Genomic DNA, 21,363 nt, shown 5'->3' on the forward strand with positions numbered 1-21,363 from the left:
GATGAGAGAACTTATGTTCAGATTGTGCAGATTTGGGTTTTCTGCAATAAAAGTGAAAGAACTAGACTGGCCTTCACAAAGTCTTGACCTTAACCCAGCTGGAGACTAAAGGGATTTATTGGAAATTTTACTGTGAGCCACGGCTGGTACCTAATATCACTAATTCTTTTGTAAGGTCATTGGAGCTTTTGAGCGGTTTGGTGACCATAGAAATCTATTGGAGGGACACATTCATTTAGTGTACCTCTAGTTGGACATCCTTGATTTAGTGGAAAGCCTTCCCAGAAGAGCAAAAGCTGTTATATCAGCAAAGGGAGGACCAATTTCATATCAATACACCACATGAGATCCACCCGTGACTTTATGAAGAATCTAGTACCCTCTCTTCTTATTATCCATATAATTATTAGAGACAGGCATTTAAAGTGAAAATACAATGACCGTTGCCAAATATGCAAGTTCTGCATATTCTAGCTTTGTCGTGGGCTAGAGGAAACCCCTTACTACCAAAAATATATAATATGGGTCTGAACTCTAATGGCATTATTATGTAAACATTTCTTGTTAGGGTTATGGAACATTGGCTCGTTGTCATTTATTATTCCCGCGGCCCACGGTGAACACAGTTTCTTCCCAACTGGCATCTGGTTTGGTGAATGCATAATAGCTTCCTTATGGCACACTCCCTTTGCTTTGGGTGGGTATTTTTCCCTGAAGCAGAAATTAAAATGCCCTTTGAATGCAGTGGTTTTAAGCAAGGGGGGAAAGCTTTGTCCAACGCCTAATCATGTGTGAACATTAAAATCTGTCATTTTGTGTATGAGCAGCTTGTCAGCACAAATTCATTATGTATTGGGTATTTGCCTGTTTTCTGTAAATGTCTAGTGTATTATTTCTGCTAACTTCATCATCTCTGCAAATAATATTCCTATTATGCATATGTTTTATTAAGCACATCTTTTTAGTGTTACACCAAAGCAAATGTTCTGCGGGATAACTAACAGGGCATAGCAAAATGTCTCTCTTTTAAACTGATCACTGATGGGGTTTGCATTGTCTTTTATTCCAGTTCCCTGATGAATCTAAATGCTAACTGCATGTCTGTTACTTATTATAAGGTGGCTGGCTTTTGAAATCATGCAACATTCACAGGGAGCCTTGGGAAGGAATTACATTTTTTTACTCACCAAGGCCCTTGTGCAATATATTGTGAAGCTGTTTTGTATGTGAGGGAAGCCAAAAGCTTAGCCCTTCCTATTCTTTAACCTCTGCTTAACTAAACTGTGTGTAGTGTGTTCGGCTTTAGCACTACATCACCTTGCACAAATGTAAATGCAGGGCTGTATTTGACTTTTGGACATACAAGTAGTGACAGTTGAAATATGGAGGATCCAAAGTGGGACCCTTCCTGTTGAGGACATGTAGAGGTCTGTTCTGGTTGTACAGCTCCCATGCACTCTTGCATTCAATTGTCCACTTTTAAAGTATGATTCTGAGACCATTTGCAATTGGTCTTCATTTTCTATTATTTAGCTTTTTGTTCAACAGTTCTCCATGTTTGGAATTTCAGCAGCTATCTGGTTGCTATGGTCCAATTTAACCTAGCAACCAGGTAATGGTTTGAAAGAGAGACAGGAATATGAATAGAGGAGGGCCTTAATAGAAAGGCAAGCAATAAAAAGTAACAATAACAAAAAAAATTGTAGCCTCACAGAGCAATATTTTTTTGGCTGCTGGAGTAAGTATGCATCATAGCTCCTGGTAAGAAGATTACGTTTGTACTTACTGGGTGTGTGGGGATGGGGGCAATGCCGCAGAGCCCTGATTCCCACCAGGGCCTTCAAATTTTGTGGAGGTTCCTCTGGCTCTGAGTTACTTTGATCAGAGGGATGACATTATTGACTAGTTAAATCCATGAGTCTGTGGTGGGAGGAGATGGAACCATCCAGCGCATTATCACGCTTATTTATTTATTTTTCTTTGCATAGAATAACAATGCACAGAATCTTACTCTTGCATGGATGGTGCCAGATCATCCAAAACACCTAATAGAGATGTGATGGAGTATACAACCTGTGGGAGATCTAAGGCTGAAGCTAGCGAATCCATCATCTGGGACCAGAAGGTCTGCAGTGCCCAGATTATATGGAAGAAGTTAAGCGAGGGGGTCCCAGTTGTGCGTTGGACTTTTTTCTGTAGCCTTTAATTTCTGACATCGAGCTGGTGAAAGATTTTATACTGCTGTAAGATAGGAGTATATGTGGTTAGTAGAAAGTTTGCACCTTTTATTACATTTCCCCATCTGTGTTGATTCCTGAAGACTAGGGAAAAACCTTTTTTTTTTTTTTTTTTTTTTTTTTTAAATTTATTTCAACTTTTTTTTTTCCCAGGTCCTCTTCAAACACAGCCTTAAGGGAGGAGGAATACAAGGAGTCTTTCTGCCATAGTTCAGATCATTATGCCCTCTCTGATGGAGACTGGTCTCCCCTGGACAGGTACAAAACATATTTGTCTCCTGTTGGTCTGCTGTTAGAATTCCATATGTTCTGCCACTGGGAGTGTTTGTTCCTCATTAGAATGTTAGAAAGCTTGTGAGCTACTTCTAAATCAAATAGACATCTATGGTAAACATGTGGAGCTCACTCCCTGATTTTTTTTTTTTTTTTTTTTTTTTTGCTTCATTGCATCAGTTACACCTAGTTAAATGTTGTGTAGCAGTCCTAAGTTATTTATTACCTTGTGTTATGAAGTAATGCAGTACTGTACTTACAGGCTAACTGTTCATGTACTGTTTATTTTTGTGTGATCAATCTTAATGTTGCCCTTCTCATTGAAAGTTAAATATTTTATTTGTTATTGTGTTGACCTGAAACCCTCCAACTGTTGCTGTCCAATGGCTACCAGCATCCCCTATCAGTCTTTTCTTCCATGAGGATATTATGTTATGTAGCTTAGTAACAGTTGGATCATGGCATGCACTTTAACCCATATGCAGCTAAAATGTAAAAAATAAATTTAAACATTTTATTTGCAAATAAACAGTTTCTTATATTTCTCAGCAGCTTTTCCCAATCCACTGGTCCTAAAAGTGACTCTGAACTGGAGGTGAAGGCTGGAGAGAGCATCCTTCGAAATGAGCCTCAGATGAAGTGGACATGGGGTGAATTTCCTGAGTCAACCAAGGTGAACAGCTATAGCGTAATGAAACATTACATTTTGTTTCCATTTAATCATAAACCCTGCCAAATAAATATCATAAGAAGGGAATGCAGATACTTTTTGTAATAAGGGCTTTACAGTCTCTCTTGTCTCTGTTTGTATGCTTTGTAGAAAACACATGCTGAGCCATAGATTTAATGATATGATACAAAACAAACCTACCATATTCATTGTGTTATCTCCATGTGTGTAGTTCATGTGCAATCCATTTTCTGCCAGCGCCAAGAATTCAGGTTAACAAAGTGAGCAGGTTAACAAGATTTTTCACCTACAAATAAACTTGATATAATTCAGGCAGTTAGCACTGCCTGGGAACTAGGGTAACATTAAGAACAGTTGTAAATTGTTTAAAGCTGGCAGTACACTTTAAGGCTGATGCCACACGAGGCGTAGGGCTGATATTTTCGGCAAGCGGTTTTCCACTTGCCGTAAAAATCAGCCCTACGCCACGTGTGGCATCAGCTTAAGATCTGATGTTTGGCAAGCATAAGGTGGGCACTGTTATTTAATGTGATTGAAAATAATGATTCATTTGGGCAAAGATGCCTCTAATAGTTGTGGTATGTATAGAGAGAGAAAACTAAAATATCTGGTGCAAGTTATCCTGTTTCCCTTGAAGTTATTAAGGTTCTTATTGTGTCTCTTCTTTAAATGTAGCCTAAAATGAAATGTTTCAAAATTAATTTAAAAGGAGATGCACCATTTAATAGTTATTTCATATAACATTTTAACTCAATAATAGATTTGTTCCATAAATGGTATAGTTCTTGTTTTAATGTGCTGTTTTAATGTGCTAAGTAAATGATAATAACTTTGACATGGCCAACTGTTTTGTTGCTTAAACCATAATGCTGATTGGAAATATTGTTTATTTTTCTGAATTTTGAAGGTGTCCAAGAAAGAACGAACAGACCATCTAAGGACTGCTACAATCACACCTTCTGAGAATACTCATTTCAGGGTGATCAGTTCAGAGGCATTAGTTGGAGAAGCAGATGAAGTATCTATGGAAGGCTCTGTTTGCACTGTGCTGAAGCCAGAGCCTCGACCTTGTTCTATAGGTGTCCTTATGGATACAGATCAGCCACCTGAGCCTGTCACTGAAAGTGGCATAAGCTCCCCATTTGTACCAGAGGAAAACTTCTCTCAGGACAGTATACAAAATTTGCCAGAATTGAAACCTTCCTTAAAAACAGACTCCCCATCAAAGAAAAAAGGTACACTGTGCACTTGTATGGATAAAGTAAATTGGGGTTTAAAAAAAAAATTTTTTTGAGCTTTAAATGTTTGCATGAAACATTTCCTTTCTCTCCTTCCATACCTAGGAATTTTTAGAGCAGGGTATGGGTAATTTAGTCCTAGTGATATCAACCCATTAAAGCAAATAATGAGATGCAGAACCTAGTATTCAGAATTATCAGATTTGTTGTACTGTATAGAAAGTGATTCCTTATGCTGACCCAAGGTAGTGGGATTGATGGATCTCTAAATGCACTCACTGTTTTCTTCTAATGGTATGGGATGTTGGATAACTTCTAGTCACAAAAGAATGGCGTGTACTTAAACTGGTCAGTTCCCATTTTATGACCTACTGTTAACTTGTGTGCCCAGTGAGAATGCATATGTTTGGCAATACATACTGCATAGCATTCTGAAACCTCTAAATCAAAGTATTGTTTTAATTCTAAACAGGTGTACGAAAAAGAAGCCAACATCAGGGGCCAGGTGATATATATCTAGATGATTTAAACATCTTGGAGCCTGAAGTAGCAGCTCTGTATTTTCCCAAAAGGTATCAAATATCAGTATTTCTCCTCATTATTATTCACCCTAAGAGGGTCTATGCTTGTCCACAGCTTGTTTCAATGTTACATATTGTTCACAGAGAGTACAGTAGCACATGTATATGTATGTTATTAATGTCATATCTTAGCTTTCTACTAGTGAAATTAATTCACGCAGTTAGCTCAGGAACAAAGGGATCCTAGCACACATTACTGTTGAAATGTATTGTGTAGCTGTAAAGATAGGTATATATATATATATATATATATATATATATAATATTTTGGTGCAAACAAATCATATATAAATCATATCATATATAAATCAAATCATACTATCCTTGAAAAAGGTCCTGTTGAGGACAATTAAGTTGTGATTTTTTACATAGGGTGTGCCAGTCATGAAATAATTTTGGTGTGTATGTATGTATGTATATATATATATATATATATATATATATATATATATATATATATATATATATATATATATATATATATATATATAATATACACACACACACATCATGACTGAGAAGGGTACACATCAAAAACAAGAAACACCTGGGTGCCCAATTGAAGTAGAAATAACAAGTAGAATTCAGCACTCTGAGCACTGGTCTTGAAAGGAAAAAAGACGGTGTAGAACTGTACATACTACTATAAGTAAATTGTGGCATATTAGGAGTAAAGAAGTAACCCTAGGTTCTGTTCAGCATGAAATTTGCTCCCGGGACTTTATAATTGGTAACAAAAAAAGAAAGTTAATTTAGTTAATGTATTGTTGCTTTAGCAACTAAATAAACCTTTTTTTTTTTATAATAAAGAACAGAAACATCAAGAACTGAACATACAGTTTACAGTGTTGTCACTTTACAGGCGTATGCCTGTGCCTGTGTTTTGGTTTTGAAAGAGGCAGAAATCTTGCAATGTTATATGCTTTGACTTTATGACTCCACATTAAAGCTATTTTCTCTGCTTTTGGGATCATTTATTAATAGCACCAGCAAGTTACCATGTCAGTTCTTATTCCAGAATTTTTTGTTCCTTAAATTGTATTTGTTCAAAAATTTAGGTACTGTTCTCTGCTCAAATGATAGGTTCCACATACATGTACAATATATGCTTAAATCTCATGCGCTCTCCTGTCAAAAATTGTGGTGGTGTGTCTATAACAAGAATTCTTTATTATTCAGTGAATCAGATCCTGGTTCAAGACAGTGGATTGAATGTGACCCTTTGTCTGGCTCTCAGTCTCCTCAGTCAGTGGGAAGTGCTGCTGCAGACAGTGGAACAGAGTGCCTATCCGATTCTCCCATGGATCTGCCTGATGTCACACTGTCACTGTGTGGAGGTCTCAGTGAGAATGGAGAAATATCCAAAGGTGAGCTAACAGCATGGCTGTAGGAGTGGTTCTCTTTTGTAACACATATATGTCAATAAATGGGGAAATGCGTTTGAAGAAATGTCTGCAAAAAATAATACGCACGTGTGTCTTTACCACTACAGTTGGTATAGATCTAGGCAAGGCTTAGGCGGGAGATACTTCATAGATACGTTTTGTCCCAGGTAAACTTCATGTGACAAACCATAGAGAGTTCAGTGTTTGCCATGTCTGCCTTGCAGTGCCAGCATCTTGTGTTTGTTTCTGACACGATCTGATGTTTATATGTTTTCCTGCATCTGTATTGGCTTTCTCTGCATACCTCCAATTTCCTCTAAAGGTGGCCATACACGCACCGATAATATTGTACGAAACCTCGTTTCGTACGATATTCGGTGCGTGTATGGTATGTCGGCGAGTCGACCGATATCGCAGGAAGCTGCTGATATCGGCCGACTCGCCGATCGGACCAGTTTGAAAATTTTGATCGGGCGCCATAGAAGGCGCCTGACCAAAATCTCCTCCCTTCAGCGCTGAATCAGCAGAAGGAGGTAGAAATCCTATTGTTTCTACCTCCTTACCTGCCGATTCAGCCCTGAATGGTGTGTGGTGGATCTGACATCGTCAGATCGCCACGTGTGTGGCCAGCTTAACACTCAAAGAACATACAGGCAGGTTAATTGGCTTCTGATAAAACTTACCCTATTGTGTGTTTGTTGTTTGAATGTGATGGCACATTTGATTGTAAGCTGTACTGGGGCAGGGACTGCTGTCAATGCTGAGAAATCTCTGTAAATCATTAAGTAAATCTGTTGGCGATTACATAAATATATTATGTCACGTGTCATTTCTTTTTGAAAAATGTGTTTTCCAATCTTTATGAAATCTAGGGCATTTGCTACCACTTGGATAATAATGCCAAGTAGCACTTAAAATGATCTAATAAGACTTTTACATAATACACAACACAACTTTACAGTGCTTGTTGATCCAGATTAGTGACACCTTCCCGGTTGTTGCACAGATTCCCTACTGTCACTTTAAAAAGCTGCCTGGCATCTGTATTAAAACTAAAACCTTATGACACAGCTGTTGGCTCAGAATATATTTACTCCATTACTATTTACTATTTTTTTTTTATTATTTTTTTTTTTTTAACAATTATGCATAATTTTCCCCATAATTTCAACATAATAGCAGGTACCACAACTTGGGTGTAAATAGTGTCCCCCTTGGTAATTAATATGCAGGTGTTTAATATTATAGCTTCTGGCACGCTAGTGTGCTTATCCGTTGGTAACAGCAGGATCGCATTATTCACTAGGTGTAAAGGCAAAACATATTACATCTAAGGCTGCCTTAATATCTCCTCAAGGCAGGCATTCATTTCAGATCTCCCTAGAATCTGCGCCCCCTGTATGTTGTACCATGCGCACAGTTCATAAGTGCATGCTGAACTGTTGTGTTAGAACTACACTTAAGATGTAAGAAGCAAGTATAATCATAAATAACTGTATTAATAGTGTTTGCGTGCTGAGCGCAGTACTGTGTTCACCCATGGCTGATCAGGTGTTTAGTGTCTGCAGGTAAGTACCAGGGACAGAGGAAAGGGAAGATCTTAGTTTTAACATTTTAATAATTTTATATCAATGTTAAGTCATGTGCCTGGACATTTTTTAAAGTGCCATTAACTATTCTCAATTCTCTTCTCTTGTTGCAGAAAAATTCAAGGAACACGTTATTACTTACCAACAGTTTTCAGAGAACCCAGGGATTATTGACAACCCTAACTTGGTAGTGCGGATTTATAATAGGTAATTTAGATGCAGTTGTACTGAATGCTTTTGGCACTGTTAGAGGTTAAATTCTCATTAATGTATATTTTGTTATAGTAATTGCACCTCCCTTTTTAAACATCTTTGAAGAGTATAGATTTGCATTTTGTTTATTTGGAGGTAATAAATGACATTACAGGGATGGGGCCTGTTATCGAGAATGCTCTGGACTCGGTGGTTTCCGGATAAGGCGTCTTTCCGTAATTTAGATCGCCATACCTTATGTCTACCTAAAAATCATTAAAACATTAAATAAACCCAATAGGATTGTTTTGCCTGAAATAAAGATTAATTATTACTTAGTTGGGATCAAGTACAGTGGTTCTCAAACGTTTGTGAATCCTTTAAAATCTTCGATATTTATATATGAATGTGACCTAAAATATCATCTGATTTTCAAACAAGTCCTAAAAGTAGAAGAAGGAAACCTATTTAAATAAATGAAACAAATATCTTATTATATTTGGTCATGAATTTATTGCAAATATGTGACCAAATATAATTATTTTTGTTTCATTTGTTTAACTAGGTTTTCTCCATCTACATTTAGTAAACATCAGATGATGTTTTAGGTCACATTCATATAAAAATATAGAAAATTTTAAATTGTTCACAAACTTTCAAGCACCACTGTATCTGTATTATTACATGTAAAATTATGATGTAAAATGTTATATTATTTTATTAAAATAGAGTCTATGGGAGATGGCCTTCCTGTAATTGGGAGCTTTCTGAATAGCATGTTTCCAGATAACAGATCCCAGATCTGTATCAAATCCTAATGAACATACACATTTTGTCAACCTTTGAAAGCGATGCTAACCAAATGTCAATATTTTTATAGTGCAATTTCCAGGGCCTGACTAGGTATTGTGTTTTTTTTAAATCACTTCAATTTTGGGGCTAAAGCCTCCCAACTGTGGGGGGCTGGCAGTGATTATGGAGAAATGGAAATCAGCACAGCAACCTGACTACCTCAAGCACTTTTCAGGTTGTAGTATTTCATATGGCATTGTAACAAAATACTTTGCCTTTCCTTCTTAAGATTACCATTTCTGATCTTCTGTCATTTACCTGAATCCCAAGTTATGGGGTCATTGGCCAAATAGGAATTGCATAAGCACAAACTTCCTATTAGCAGTATGGCCATGCACTTGTGTGGCCTAAGTATACAAAAATATGTGGGCCTATCTGGCACAAATGTAGAAGCTGTCACAAGCTTTACAGGTAGACTAATAATTTTGCAACAAATGTGAATTAAAATGCAGTAGTAGCAGCAGCTATTAAAAATATAATGGTTATATGCAGACTAACTCTTTTATTCATTACCTGTCAACTTTGCTAACTTGTTAATTAGTGGCTAACTAATGGTAATGTTTTTTAACAGATACTACAATTGGGTGTTGGCTGCTCCCATGATCCTAAGTTTGCAGGTGTTCCAGAAAAACTTACCAAAGGTAAATAAAGAGAGACTGGAAATATCACATTTATGTCTGTTATATGTGCAGTGTAGTGAAGAGAAGTTAAATGTATTTGTAAAAATATTGATTGGCCACTGTTACGTGCTTTGCAAGCACCTTTTTTTCTTAAATTAGCTTAGCTCAGCGATGCTGTTGCCAAAATTGTTAATGAATCAGGGAGACAGAGATGATTGGGAGAAAGAATAGAATATATAAAAATTACACCCCAACCAAGATTTTTTTTATTCTTGAAATAAACAAAAAAAATCCGTGCAAGAGATCTCTCTTGCATTTTCTTACAGTGATTCACTCAAACTTGATGATCAAGGATAATAAATTTGCCCCTAAGTGACATGGGGATAGGCAGATGTGATATGGGCACACAGAAAATTAGTTGTCCCTCGATGTAACGTGTCATTCCCTGCATCTGCCAAATTTATTTCGCCGACATTATTTTCTTCACAGTGTTACTTCATGCCTTATATTATTCAAGTTTTTTGTGATGCACAGTGAGCATCTGCCTTGTGTACCCCCTTTAACAGACAAGTTGGAGAATAAGCACAATAGTATAATAGCATGTGTCACATTTTCTTTATCACTCACTATTTTTATTTTTATATATTTTTCTTTGGTTTGGATTTAAATAATTTGGATTATTTAAACATGATTTTTACAGGATACCATAGAAACATGGGTAAAAGAAAAAATGCCAAAGAAATCTGCAAGATGGTGGTTCTGGCGAAAGAAAGAAAATATGGTAACGCAGGTAAACTTATGAGAAGCGTGGCTTCTGGGATCTATAGCTCATTTTATTAATGATCTGCAGCGTTAATTCTTATTTAATGAGATTAGGGGTAGACGTTCTCCTTTAATAAAAGGTGATAGCTGTGTTCCATCTCATTTTGCATACTGAAGACACTCTGTTAAGATTACACTACTACTGGGTATGTTGGAAAATGTAATTCACCAGCTGGGAAATTGAAATATAATCTTCTGACAGCAAAATGGGTAGTTATATGGCTGGCATTGAAGACACATGCAATGCCACATTACAGTCTACTGTAAAGCAATATTTCTATAATATTTTTAACACTTCAGTAGTATGCTTTTTTCCATCCAATAAGCAATACATCACACGTATTTATTAAGGTGTTATTAAGGATTTGATATTTTGTCTGATAGCCTGACTCAAAGGAGGATAAACTGGGTGCAGAACCAAGCAACGAGCAAACATCTGAAACAATGGAGCAGCCCAATATAAGGTATGTCTGACATGGAACACTTTTGGTCTCTAAAGCAAACTGACCTACAGTACTTTAAGAATGCACCTAATGAAACTCTGTAGAGGGTTCCTGAACTAGCATGCCAGGCGGTGCTTTCCATAGGCTATTTATTTATCTGATGTGAGCAAATTATGAACTTCTACATGTTGCTGGACTACCACTTCCACCACCCTCTAGAGCCTCCAGCTGGTGGGATGCTGAAAGTAGTGGTTCATTTAGAAGGCTGCACCTTGCCTATTGCTTTTTAAGCAAATCAACAAAGTATAAGAACATGGAACTTAATGATGTAAATGTATTTTGTTAGATTCCCTCATATTTATTTCCAGTGATCTTACCCTATAAAGTTTCTTGTAAGTGTCTAGCTTTTCAGTGATCTGTTATCTGGTTAGGAGAGCTTTGTTCCTGAAATGAAAATATAAATATGGTACAAGTAAGGCATAAGGCATGATTCTGAGCCTTTTGTGAATGTTTACGAACTCCTCAGGCCTGAAACTAGATCTAATGTAAAAGCATGTGCATGGATTGTGTTTTAGTTTCATGCATGGTAATCATGCTAAATCTTGCTCTAGACATAACAAAAAAGCATTCATCCATTGAAACCTTGTGCTGAATACATTGTAGGATATATCAAATGGAAAAGTCATTAACCTGCAATCTTTGCTTTGATACGTATCTGGGCTTTTGCCAGGTTGCTGCTTTCTATTGCTGCTTTTGGAGAACACATATTTTATTAATGCCCTGAATGACATCATGTACTCTGCAACCTGGCTGTTATCCCAGTACCTTAGCTATATTGCTTTATAGGGTTAAACAGTGACATATTAGTCAAACATGCTGCCTATCCCCTGCTCTGTGTTACCGCTCACCAAATTGCTGAGTTAGTCCCTTATAGGGCCAGTACTAACTACTGTCTAAACACAGCAGTTACAAAACACAGGGAGAAGGGGCATGCAGACAAAGGAACATGGCTTGCATAAGACAAAATGCAGGATGTGACTTTGTTTTCCATTTTTTTTTAAATTCAAAACAACATGAACTATAACCTTTGCTTACACAGTGCAAATTTTTGAGGTCACACCCCCTTTCTTAAAGTTTTATGTTATATTGGCCATATGCTGTATTGCTGTATTGGGGAAGCTATACCTACAAGAATGCCTGCTCTTAGGAGAGAGCCTTATATGTAACATAAATTTGAAGTCCTTTTCTAGCCTATGCTTTTAGTTCATCTTTACATAAAAAATATATCTGCTATATTGGAATATTCATATAAACTGCATTGTTTTAATTTGTGTCTTTAAAAGAGAAGGAAAGGTAAAAATCAATGGGGGGTGCTAGCCCCCCCCTCCCCATGTGAGCCAGAAATCCTCTTCCTTCTATCTCTGGGATCGTGGACCCATGCATGTGTAGTAGCTTTTTTGTTAAAGTTAGTCTATTCACTTTACTGCGCATGCGGCTTGAAGAAGGGAGAGGATCGCTCCCTTGCAGCTACCCTGGCCCGGAGCGGTCTTCTCCTGCCAGGAGCACCAGCTCAGGGTGTAAGGTAAGCAATAACAATCACTGGGGGTGCCTAAAATTTGGCACCCCCGAGTGATTTTAACTTTCCTTCTTTAAGCAGCAGTGATTGCCCTGTGGCTTTAAGGAAGAAATGTTATTGAGTTTATGCTTTGCCAAACTATACTTTTAAAAAATATTCACATCATTATGTATCCCCCTGTATATACACAGTATATATAAAACAAAAATCCTTTATTTCTTGAGAATGATAACACTCGCTGAGGATGTAGAATCCCTCTTGGCAGAGATCCTGGTACTTTGAGGGATTTCCCTATAGACTTGGAAAATCAACAAGAAATATCTCACTAATAGAAAATCTTTAATTCTTTGCCAGACAGTATCCTCACTCCTATCTGTCATCATCTTGCTCATAATAGTCCTTATAAGGCAATAAACACCTCCCTCCCCTGTTAAAAATGGAGATTCCATGATTATATTGCGATTGTACCCTGCAGAGCCTGGAGACAGCTGTGTGTGTCAAATGAGAGAGCTATAGTGGCAGCTTTCTGGTCAAACTTAGTCAAGTGCCTTGAATGTGTTTTTGGTGCCAGTATTGACCTCAGTATTTTGCACGTCATTTGAATTAATAATTTCTTTGTACTTCATAATAAGAACCTTTTTATTCACCTTTATTACATTTAATGAGTCGTTGGATCATGGCAAGAAACCAGAATTATGTGAGGCGCGTGTGAGATCCATATTACCCACAACAGGGCTTTTCTTTTAGCTGCACTTGACTGCAATAATATGTTAGTATTTGGTACGTGCTTTTGCTGTATCTATTAAGCTGCTCTTAGCTACAACAGCCAATATTGTAAGTATGTGCTTCAGATGTAGGTTTTTCTTACTGAAGCAAAACTAGAATAGTGTACTATGAGTAGCAAATTTTGACATTGTATTTCATCAGTTATGTTAAATTGTCCATCCTAGAAATTGATGGACCAAGCTAGTTCTGTTCATTTACACATGTAGAAGCAACACCAGATAAGAAATAAACAGCTTTTGTATGTTACTCAGGGTATTTGTTTTATATATATCACAAGTATTTGTATATCGTGTCAATTTTCCAGGTACCTAACATGAAAGCACAAAATGTGGTCAAATGACATGGCTTAAATTCTCAGAATTCACTATTATTTATTTTATAAAGTATGAGGTTTGCTTACTTTGGACATTAAGGTATATAACTTACTATTAAAGGTGAAAAGAAAGATGATCCAAATATATTTATATATGAATTAATAAAAATCCTCAATCATAATTGTGTTTTTATTAGGCCGCCAGCTGATGACAATTCTTCAAGTGACGAGGAATCATTGGAACTGAAACAAATACAAACAGAATTTTCATCTACAGAACATCAGAGCCATGGAAGCACCACAGCCTACAAGAAAACACTTCGCCTGTCCTCTGACAAAATAGTATGTGCTGCTTCGTGACAGAAAATACCTCTGTTTATTGTACTTAGTAAATTCCCTGCTTGGAACTGCCCCAGTGTGCCAGTTGTTTGCCTTATTCCATTGGATTGTTACATACAATCATACATACATATATGTGCAAACATCTTTAAAAGCAGTATGAGGAAAAGAGGGTATGGGAAACAGTCAGCACCTCAGTGCACTCTCTCACAGTAAAAAATGGCTTTTTTGTTTCTCGTTTATTAATTATTCGTTATGCTAGGGGGAACACGTGTGGGGAAACAACTGAGTACAGTATGTTAAAAATTACTGGGTTGTAATGTAAAAAAAATTGTATGATTATTGTCATTTACCTGAAAATACGAAGGCCTATTTTCCTATCAGCAACTTGTGGTGAAGGCCTGAACACTGTCCAACACACCTGGAGCCTCTGATTCTGAGACTGCTGGTTTGTGACCACATTCTCAGGGTAATGTAATCTAGATGCACATTTTCCACTTAGATACTGTAGGCGTTTTGTCTGCCTTGTATTAGTAATCTGTGTGAAAAGCAATGACAGGGAACTGTAAAACAATAAGAGCCAGCTCTGACTGCGTGTCTTCCAATGAATCACACCACATTGTGGCTAAACTGTTTAGGGATGTTTGGGGTTGATGGTAAGATGTTTGTGATTTTTTCCTCCTTTTTTCATTTCAGGGGCCTAGGGCCTCTACACATATTAATACTTCATTACAAAATGCCAGTACTTGAAGTATAGTGACAGCTATTTTAAAACACTGGAAAAGATTTTTGTTTTGTGGGAAAGGGATATTTTGCTAGCTACATAGTCACATACAATTGCACAGTTATAGTTTTTGAACTTGATATTCTGTTTATGTATCAGGCCATGTGCTCTTCAGCTGGTGGCTGATCTACAGCAGTGGATTTCTGTTTTTGACGAAAAAAAAAAAAAGTCAGCCACGGACAAGCTCTGATAGCCACGTGGTAAATTTCCTGTAGTGAGCAGTGTGACTACAGCTCAATCCAGGGGACAGCATTTTAAGGATATAGTTCACAAATTTAAGGCAGGAAATGTGTATGCATACATTGTGACCAGTATATAACAGTAAAGTGGAAACAATTGGCACACTGGGGTAATTATAAACCATTTTACACAAATCTAGTTTTTTAATATTTTATTGCAAATAACAGATCAGCAGTTGGCATTACAGGGATATTGTTGGCAGAATTAAAATTGTTTACAATTGCCTGAACACAATGAGTATATCAATATAAGTATAAGTATTGTGTATATCAATATTGGGTTTTTTGCTTCTTTTCTGGCAAACTTAAACAACAAAATTCCTGTCTTTCTTTATGGCAGAAATTCTAGATATACTTTTACAATCAGCCTGTGTCATAAAGCATTTCCCCTTACAATTAAAAATGAATATCAGAACTGGTTTTTCTTTTTTTGCTTTACTCAATGCAACAAAATATAAAAAAAATAAATAAATAAACAAAAAAGGACTGTAGCGGAATAGCTTTTGGAGCCAGTTGATTATAGTTCATTATATTACTTTATAAGTTCCATAGGATTAGCTCTTCAGCCTCTTACAAAATGAACCAGTCTTTGTCCGGTGTGTTGTTGACTAATATTTTCCAGAAACTTTCCAGTTTAGTTGGATAGCCTTTTTAGCAAAATAAAACACAGTTTAGCGTACTGCTGTAGCACTAGGTTACCAGTAATGCCTAGAAGCAGACACTGGGAATCAGGCAAAAAAAGTGTGGAATCACAAAACAAAAACTGTAGTACCGTGTAAGCCAGTGTCAAAAATAATTAAAAAAAAACCCACAAATACTAGAGTATTGTGGAAATGATACCTATATTGGCTAACAATAAAAATACATTTCAAGATTTCAGAGCTCTAAGGCCTCTTCATCAGGCTAAATGTATTTTTATTGTTAGCCAATATAGGTATCATTTCTATAATACTCTTGTATTTGTGTTTCTTTTTTTCTTAAAAGTGTGGAATGAACGGGCCTTTAGCACTTCATTTGGACATAAGTCATAAATTTGTTTGCTTAATTAAACTGCTCAATGGATTGATGACCTTTAAAAAGTTGACTTCATATGTGCTGTAGTGCTTTAAAGGGGTTTAAAGGAGAATGCAAGTCAAAATTTAAAAAGCATACTGCCCAATAGTCCTCCTATTGTTTAGTAAAAACGCCACACTTTTGGCTCACCTAATGAAATATTTACTCAGTCACACTTACTTCACATTTTCTAGAACAGGCAGCCATCTCTAAAAAGGTATTCTCCCTTCCTTTCCCTCCTTGCTTCATACTGCACATGTGTTTCATTTCCTCCCCCCCTCCCCTCTGCCAGATCCGCTTCTGATTGGCTGGTGGGCATGTGTAGCTCAGAACAGGAGACAGGATCAAGTTACACACATGCTCAGAGAATAGGAAGGCTGCCGCTGGCACCTACAGGAAGGGGAGAGAGATTTCAGTGATGTCACTGTAGTCTTCACACTGCTGTAGGCTGCCAGCACCATATCTCAGAGAAGCAAGCAGGGATCTGGGAATTTAGATATGCAGTAAGTACTTAAAAAGAATGCCTTTAGACTTACTATTAATTTATATTAACCTTTCATTGTCCTTTAAGAGTTAAAGAATATAAAACTGTTGACCTAAGCAGGCTTGATCCCCATGACCCTATAAATATTACCGTGCCATATACGACCACCATTAATCTGTGAAGTTTGTTTTGATTCTCTACTGCCTGCAGGTTGCTTAGCATAAAACACATGGAGAATCAAAAACTGAACAAAATTCAAAGAAATAGTTCTGTAAATAAATCCAAAATTCTGTGTAAGCAGCTATATTCCAAGTGGCACTTTACTGCTAATCTTGAACCAATGTGAATGCTAAATTCACGTTTCTGGTTTTAGGATATCTTTAAAACAACAGATTAGGGGAAATGTATATTTTTTTTAATTACAGCTGATTTGAAAACATGAAGACCAAGATCTTGTACATCTTTGTAACTCTATATTACATCTATGAATTGTCCTATTTGCCACATCATATACAAATGCTCACTTTTATCCTGAACCAGATGTTTGAGAAGCATTGTTAGCACTGATATGATAGATTCTTAATCATCAGGGGAAACTTTGAATCAGAGCCATCTGGGAAAGCCTCTCTTTTTGGAACAGATAATTCAGAGAGAATGTTATTATGCTAATAGTCCTTGCTTCTGAATATTTTAATGAAAATATAATTTGATGTTAAGTTATGGGCTTTACCTGTGTTTTTCTATAAACAAGACTACATATAAATGTTTTTTATAAATGTGAGAGCTGTCTGACTGTGGGCCCATGGGCCGGATGTGGCCCTCTAAAGGATTTGTATGGTCCCCAGTCTTCTCAGAGGCTCCATACACTTTACTATATGATATCATCATTTTAATTTAATCCGGCTTTCCAACATGCAGTCTGACATAAAACTGGCCCACTACATGTAACAAGTTATATGATATATGTATTTGGCATCTGCCCAAAATATCAAATGCAATGGCACAAATAAGATATAAGAAGAGGGGTGCTAAGTGGTATCATTAAGCTGCCTGGACATTAGGGAATAATTAGAAGTAACGAGGGGGGGGTGTATAGGCAAGATAATTATTATTGATGTGCTCTAAACTACATCATAACAAACTTGTTAAAATGTGTATTTTTGTCCTTTACAGGAAAAATTGAATTTAAGGGATGGTCCCAATGATGTTGTATTTAGCATTACAACCCAGTATCAAGGTACATGCCGGTGTGAAGCAACCATCTATCTGTGGAACTGGAATGACAAAATAATCATTTCGGACATTGATGGGACAATTACAAAGCAAGTACAATTTTAGATTGTGTTGCAATAATCTCCAGGGCCTGTCACTGACATGGGAAATCAGTTTTATTCCTTTTTGTTATCCACTCATTTCCTCTTCTTTGAACTTCTAACCTTTTTAGTGTGGGGCCCCTTTGTGCTTGGAACATTGATGTTTATACATTCTACAAATGTGTAATTCTGGTGTTTGAGTCCTTCCGTGTGCTAGTTTCACCTCACATACTGAAGCAATTCAACATAGGAACATATTTCATCTCTGAAACACCATCTTAAAATAGTCATGACATATTCAAATGACATAATGCAGACCTGCTTAATGGGAAATTGCTTAAATGGTAACTGTCATCACATATTGACAAAAGTTCCCTTAATGCCCTAGTTGGTGCTCTTGCAGTTTTGTGGCACTCCTCTGCCAGTCTAAACTATTACAGGAGTGCCACTTCTGATTATGAAGGCTGCATTGTAAAATCCAGTCCAAGTGACTGACCCTGGCTTTTAGAGTGTTTATGTGAGTAGCAGCAATAGCAAACATCAGCTGGGATAAGTAAGTACAGCTGTGCTGCTTATCTGACATGGGAAACTATAGGATTTTCTTTAGTGTTTATTCCAAGCTGAATGGACAAGGAAAGGGTTAAGCCAGGCAGCTGGACAGACAAAGACACAAGTATAATTTACCGAAGCAGGAACCATCTCCTGACTTGTATCTGCTCAGTTCTGTTGTTCAGTGTAGGAAAAGCAATGGAACTGAATGTCAGGAGATCCTTCCTTCATCAGTATTTTATACTTGTTGCTGTATAAATAAATAGGATTAAGAACAACAAAGCTAGACTATCGTTGCAGGCATTAAAGGCCTACTGAGCAAGGAAAACCTTACCAATTTGCTACACATTATACAGAGCCCCAATTGCTCCCCTTCCTAGGCATGCTACTGTGTTAGAGTGTTGGGAGGCAGACACAATCTGAAAATACTTTTGCGCTGCCGTGGTCTTCCTTAAAGTACTACTTTCAAGCTCTATGTATAGTTATAGTTCAGCCTAGCTTTACATAAAAATTAAGAATGTATGAGTAGTAATTATTTTTGAGAGACTGGCTTGTGTGCTTCCAAAAATGTGCCTGTTTTGCTTACCATTGTATTATAATATTTCTGCATTAATAAAGTTAAATAAATCAAATTATCAATACTATACTACTATTGCACTTTGGCTTGTAAATATTATTTTTGTTTTACAAAATATGGATGGCCCCACAGTAAGGGAATGTAGCCTTGTAACAATGGCTAGTAGAGAACTGCTTGATATTTCCTGTTATATCTGCTCCAGCTGCAACAGCATGTACCTCTAAGCATAAGCTTTGTAAGAGAATTCTTCTTGCGTTTTTTGAAGGAGAGAACTATATGGAGGAAAAGATACCTCCTACTGTAACATGAGATATATAAGTACCTTATATATTTTACAGGATATTTATGGCCCTTGTGTATTATTTTTTTGTGGGTGCCATATTGAGCTGTACTGATATTTTGTTTTTCTTTTAAAGGTCCGATGCCTTAGGACAGATTTTACCACAACTTGGAAAAGACTGGACACATCAAGGCATTGCAAAACTTTACCACACTATACACGAGTAAGAATATCTTCCATGTTGTGATGGGTCCTATACCCAGCGTCTGAGACAGCATCAATAATTATGGGGCCCCAATAATCAGCCCACTTATCACCTGTCACTCCCTAGTTATGCCAAAAACCCACCATGAGGCAAAACTTTGCCTACTCTGGCAAAAGCCCCACAGAATTGCTTTTTTTTTTATTTTTTTTTTATTTCTCGACATTGCTCTGTCATGGGGCCCCTGACTTCAGTACCTTCCTGGTGATGGTAGGTCAAACTGTACATTCGCTGAAAATTTCGTTTCAAAATTAGCAATTTAAAGAAGTGTAAAGGACAAGGAAACACAATGCAGCACCACCATCTTACTTTTTGCAGGGTTAGACTTAAAACAATCGCACCGCCGCGTATGCCATCCCACCGGCGATTTACATTTTCGCCGGTGGGATGGCAATCCGGGGAGATTAGTCGCCCGAGACACAGGAGATTTGTCGCGGGTGACTAATCTCCCCGTGTGCCAGAGCCCTAAATGGTAAATATGCAGGAAGGGAGTGGACTGTTCACAAAATAACCTCGTGATGCTTCTTGACTAATTTTAATTTACAGTATGGGTAAATTTAAAGGGGTTGGGGGTGGCTACACTTTTGTCTGAATTAGAAACCTGTAAAGTGGCAAATGACTTAATATGAAACCATATAAGACCATCTAATAAAGCAAAGCTGTAACTGGGGGAGATTTAAACTATCTGATTGTAAATCTGATGAGAGGTCACTTCCCATCCCTAAAAATTGCCGGATGCTTGACAGAATATAATTCCATCCAGTGCAGATGATGTAATGTGAAGTATTAAAATATTTAGGGAACAGTTGCTATGAGATCTCAGCAGCAGTATTTGGTAAGTTACTGTCACACTTGCCAGAGGATCCTACAAACAGGCAGTGCCAGCTGGATTCAAGGGGGATGCGTAATTGCTTGAAACATTGTGGTTTTGTAGGTGTCGGGACAATGTCAGACAACGATGAATGGGGATTGTCTCATGTAAAACACTTTGCATGTGGCAATCCTTCTTAATTGCGGGAAAATGCCTTCTCCCACAGACGACATTGCCCTAAAGGCATTTAAAGGCAATGTGCTCTTTTATCTCTTAACCTTGCTGGCACAAGCATTCTATAACGATTGCTTACTTATGCAGAAGACAACATGAGTTTCAATGTATATGCGGTTTCTAAATGATGTTGTCCGTAAAAAATTATGCACATGCTCAGATTGACTGTGCGGTCCTGGAGGATGACATCATTACACTTACTCAGGATCAGCCTAACTAAAGTAATACATCTAATGTTTGGCTAGAGCCTCTGGTAGATTATTCATTGCCCAACTTTCAGGGCTTTCCTTTTCATTTAATTCAAAAAACTGTTTGCCTGGAAAATGATAGTGTCCAGAATAAAATGACATGGTTCTGTACTCATAATTTCCTGTAGAAATTGTATAGAAAAGTGACCTGAGATTGTATTTCTTTACAATAAATTAACTTTTTCATGACCCAATAAGTGTATATAAAGTAAGAAAAATCAGGGTCTGGCCATGGGAACCTGCTTAAATCACAGTGGCATTCTGTCTTCTAATCCATTAGCTCCTGTTTTGTAGCTCAGGGTAGTACAACAGGAATGCTGTTGGATTGTGAGTGCTCACACTCATGGGCCTCTGGCCTGTTCTGTTTCAGTTTACTTTTTTCTCTCTCCCTACTAATTCTATATAATTAAAATAAGAAACCCTTACTTCCTGAGTTGTATTCAGGGAACACTAAAACTAACAAACATCGATTGGCTGGCTTAGAGAAAAATAGGCGGTTTTCTTAACAAATAGTAACGTAATAAACTTACATTTTCCCTTCCTTGTTTCCCCCCCTCTTTTTAAGGTAAAGAGAACTACTTTTTCCAGAAAC

At 37.2% G+C, this 21,363-nt stretch overlaps 1 protein-coding gene across 4 annotated transcripts in view; it reads left to right on the forward strand.

Moving 5' to 3' along the window:
* Positions 1-21,363, forward strand: part of lpin2 (lipin 2) — a 59,499-nt gene that overhangs the window by 31,394 nt on the left and 6,742 nt on the right. For 3 of the 4 annotated variants that reach the window (XM_012964909.3, NM_001079049.1, XM_012964905.3), the window contains 12 exon segments: positions 2,391-2,495; positions 3,060-3,183; positions 4,109-4,436; positions 4,912-5,011; positions 6,200-6,387; positions 8,108-8,201; positions 9,610-9,679; positions 10,359-10,448; positions 10,865-10,944; positions 13,796-13,940; positions 17,671-17,819; positions 19,353-19,439. In XM_012964909.3, the coding sequence (XP_012820363.1) occupies positions 2,391-2,495; positions 3,060-3,183; positions 4,109-4,436; positions 4,912-5,011; positions 6,200-6,387; positions 8,108-8,201; positions 9,610-9,679; positions 10,359-10,448; positions 10,865-10,944; positions 13,796-13,940; positions 17,671-17,819; positions 19,353-19,439 (1,560 nt within the window). 4 annotated transcript variants of the gene reach the window in all.

The sequence above is a fragment of the Xenopus tropicalis genome, chromosome 6 (genome assembly GCF_000004195.4).
Source record: "Xenopus tropicalis strain Nigerian chromosome 6, UCB_Xtro_10.0, whole genome shotgun sequence".
Lineage (NCBI taxonomy): Eukaryota > Metazoa > Chordata > Amphibia > Anura > Pipidae > Xenopus > Xenopus tropicalis.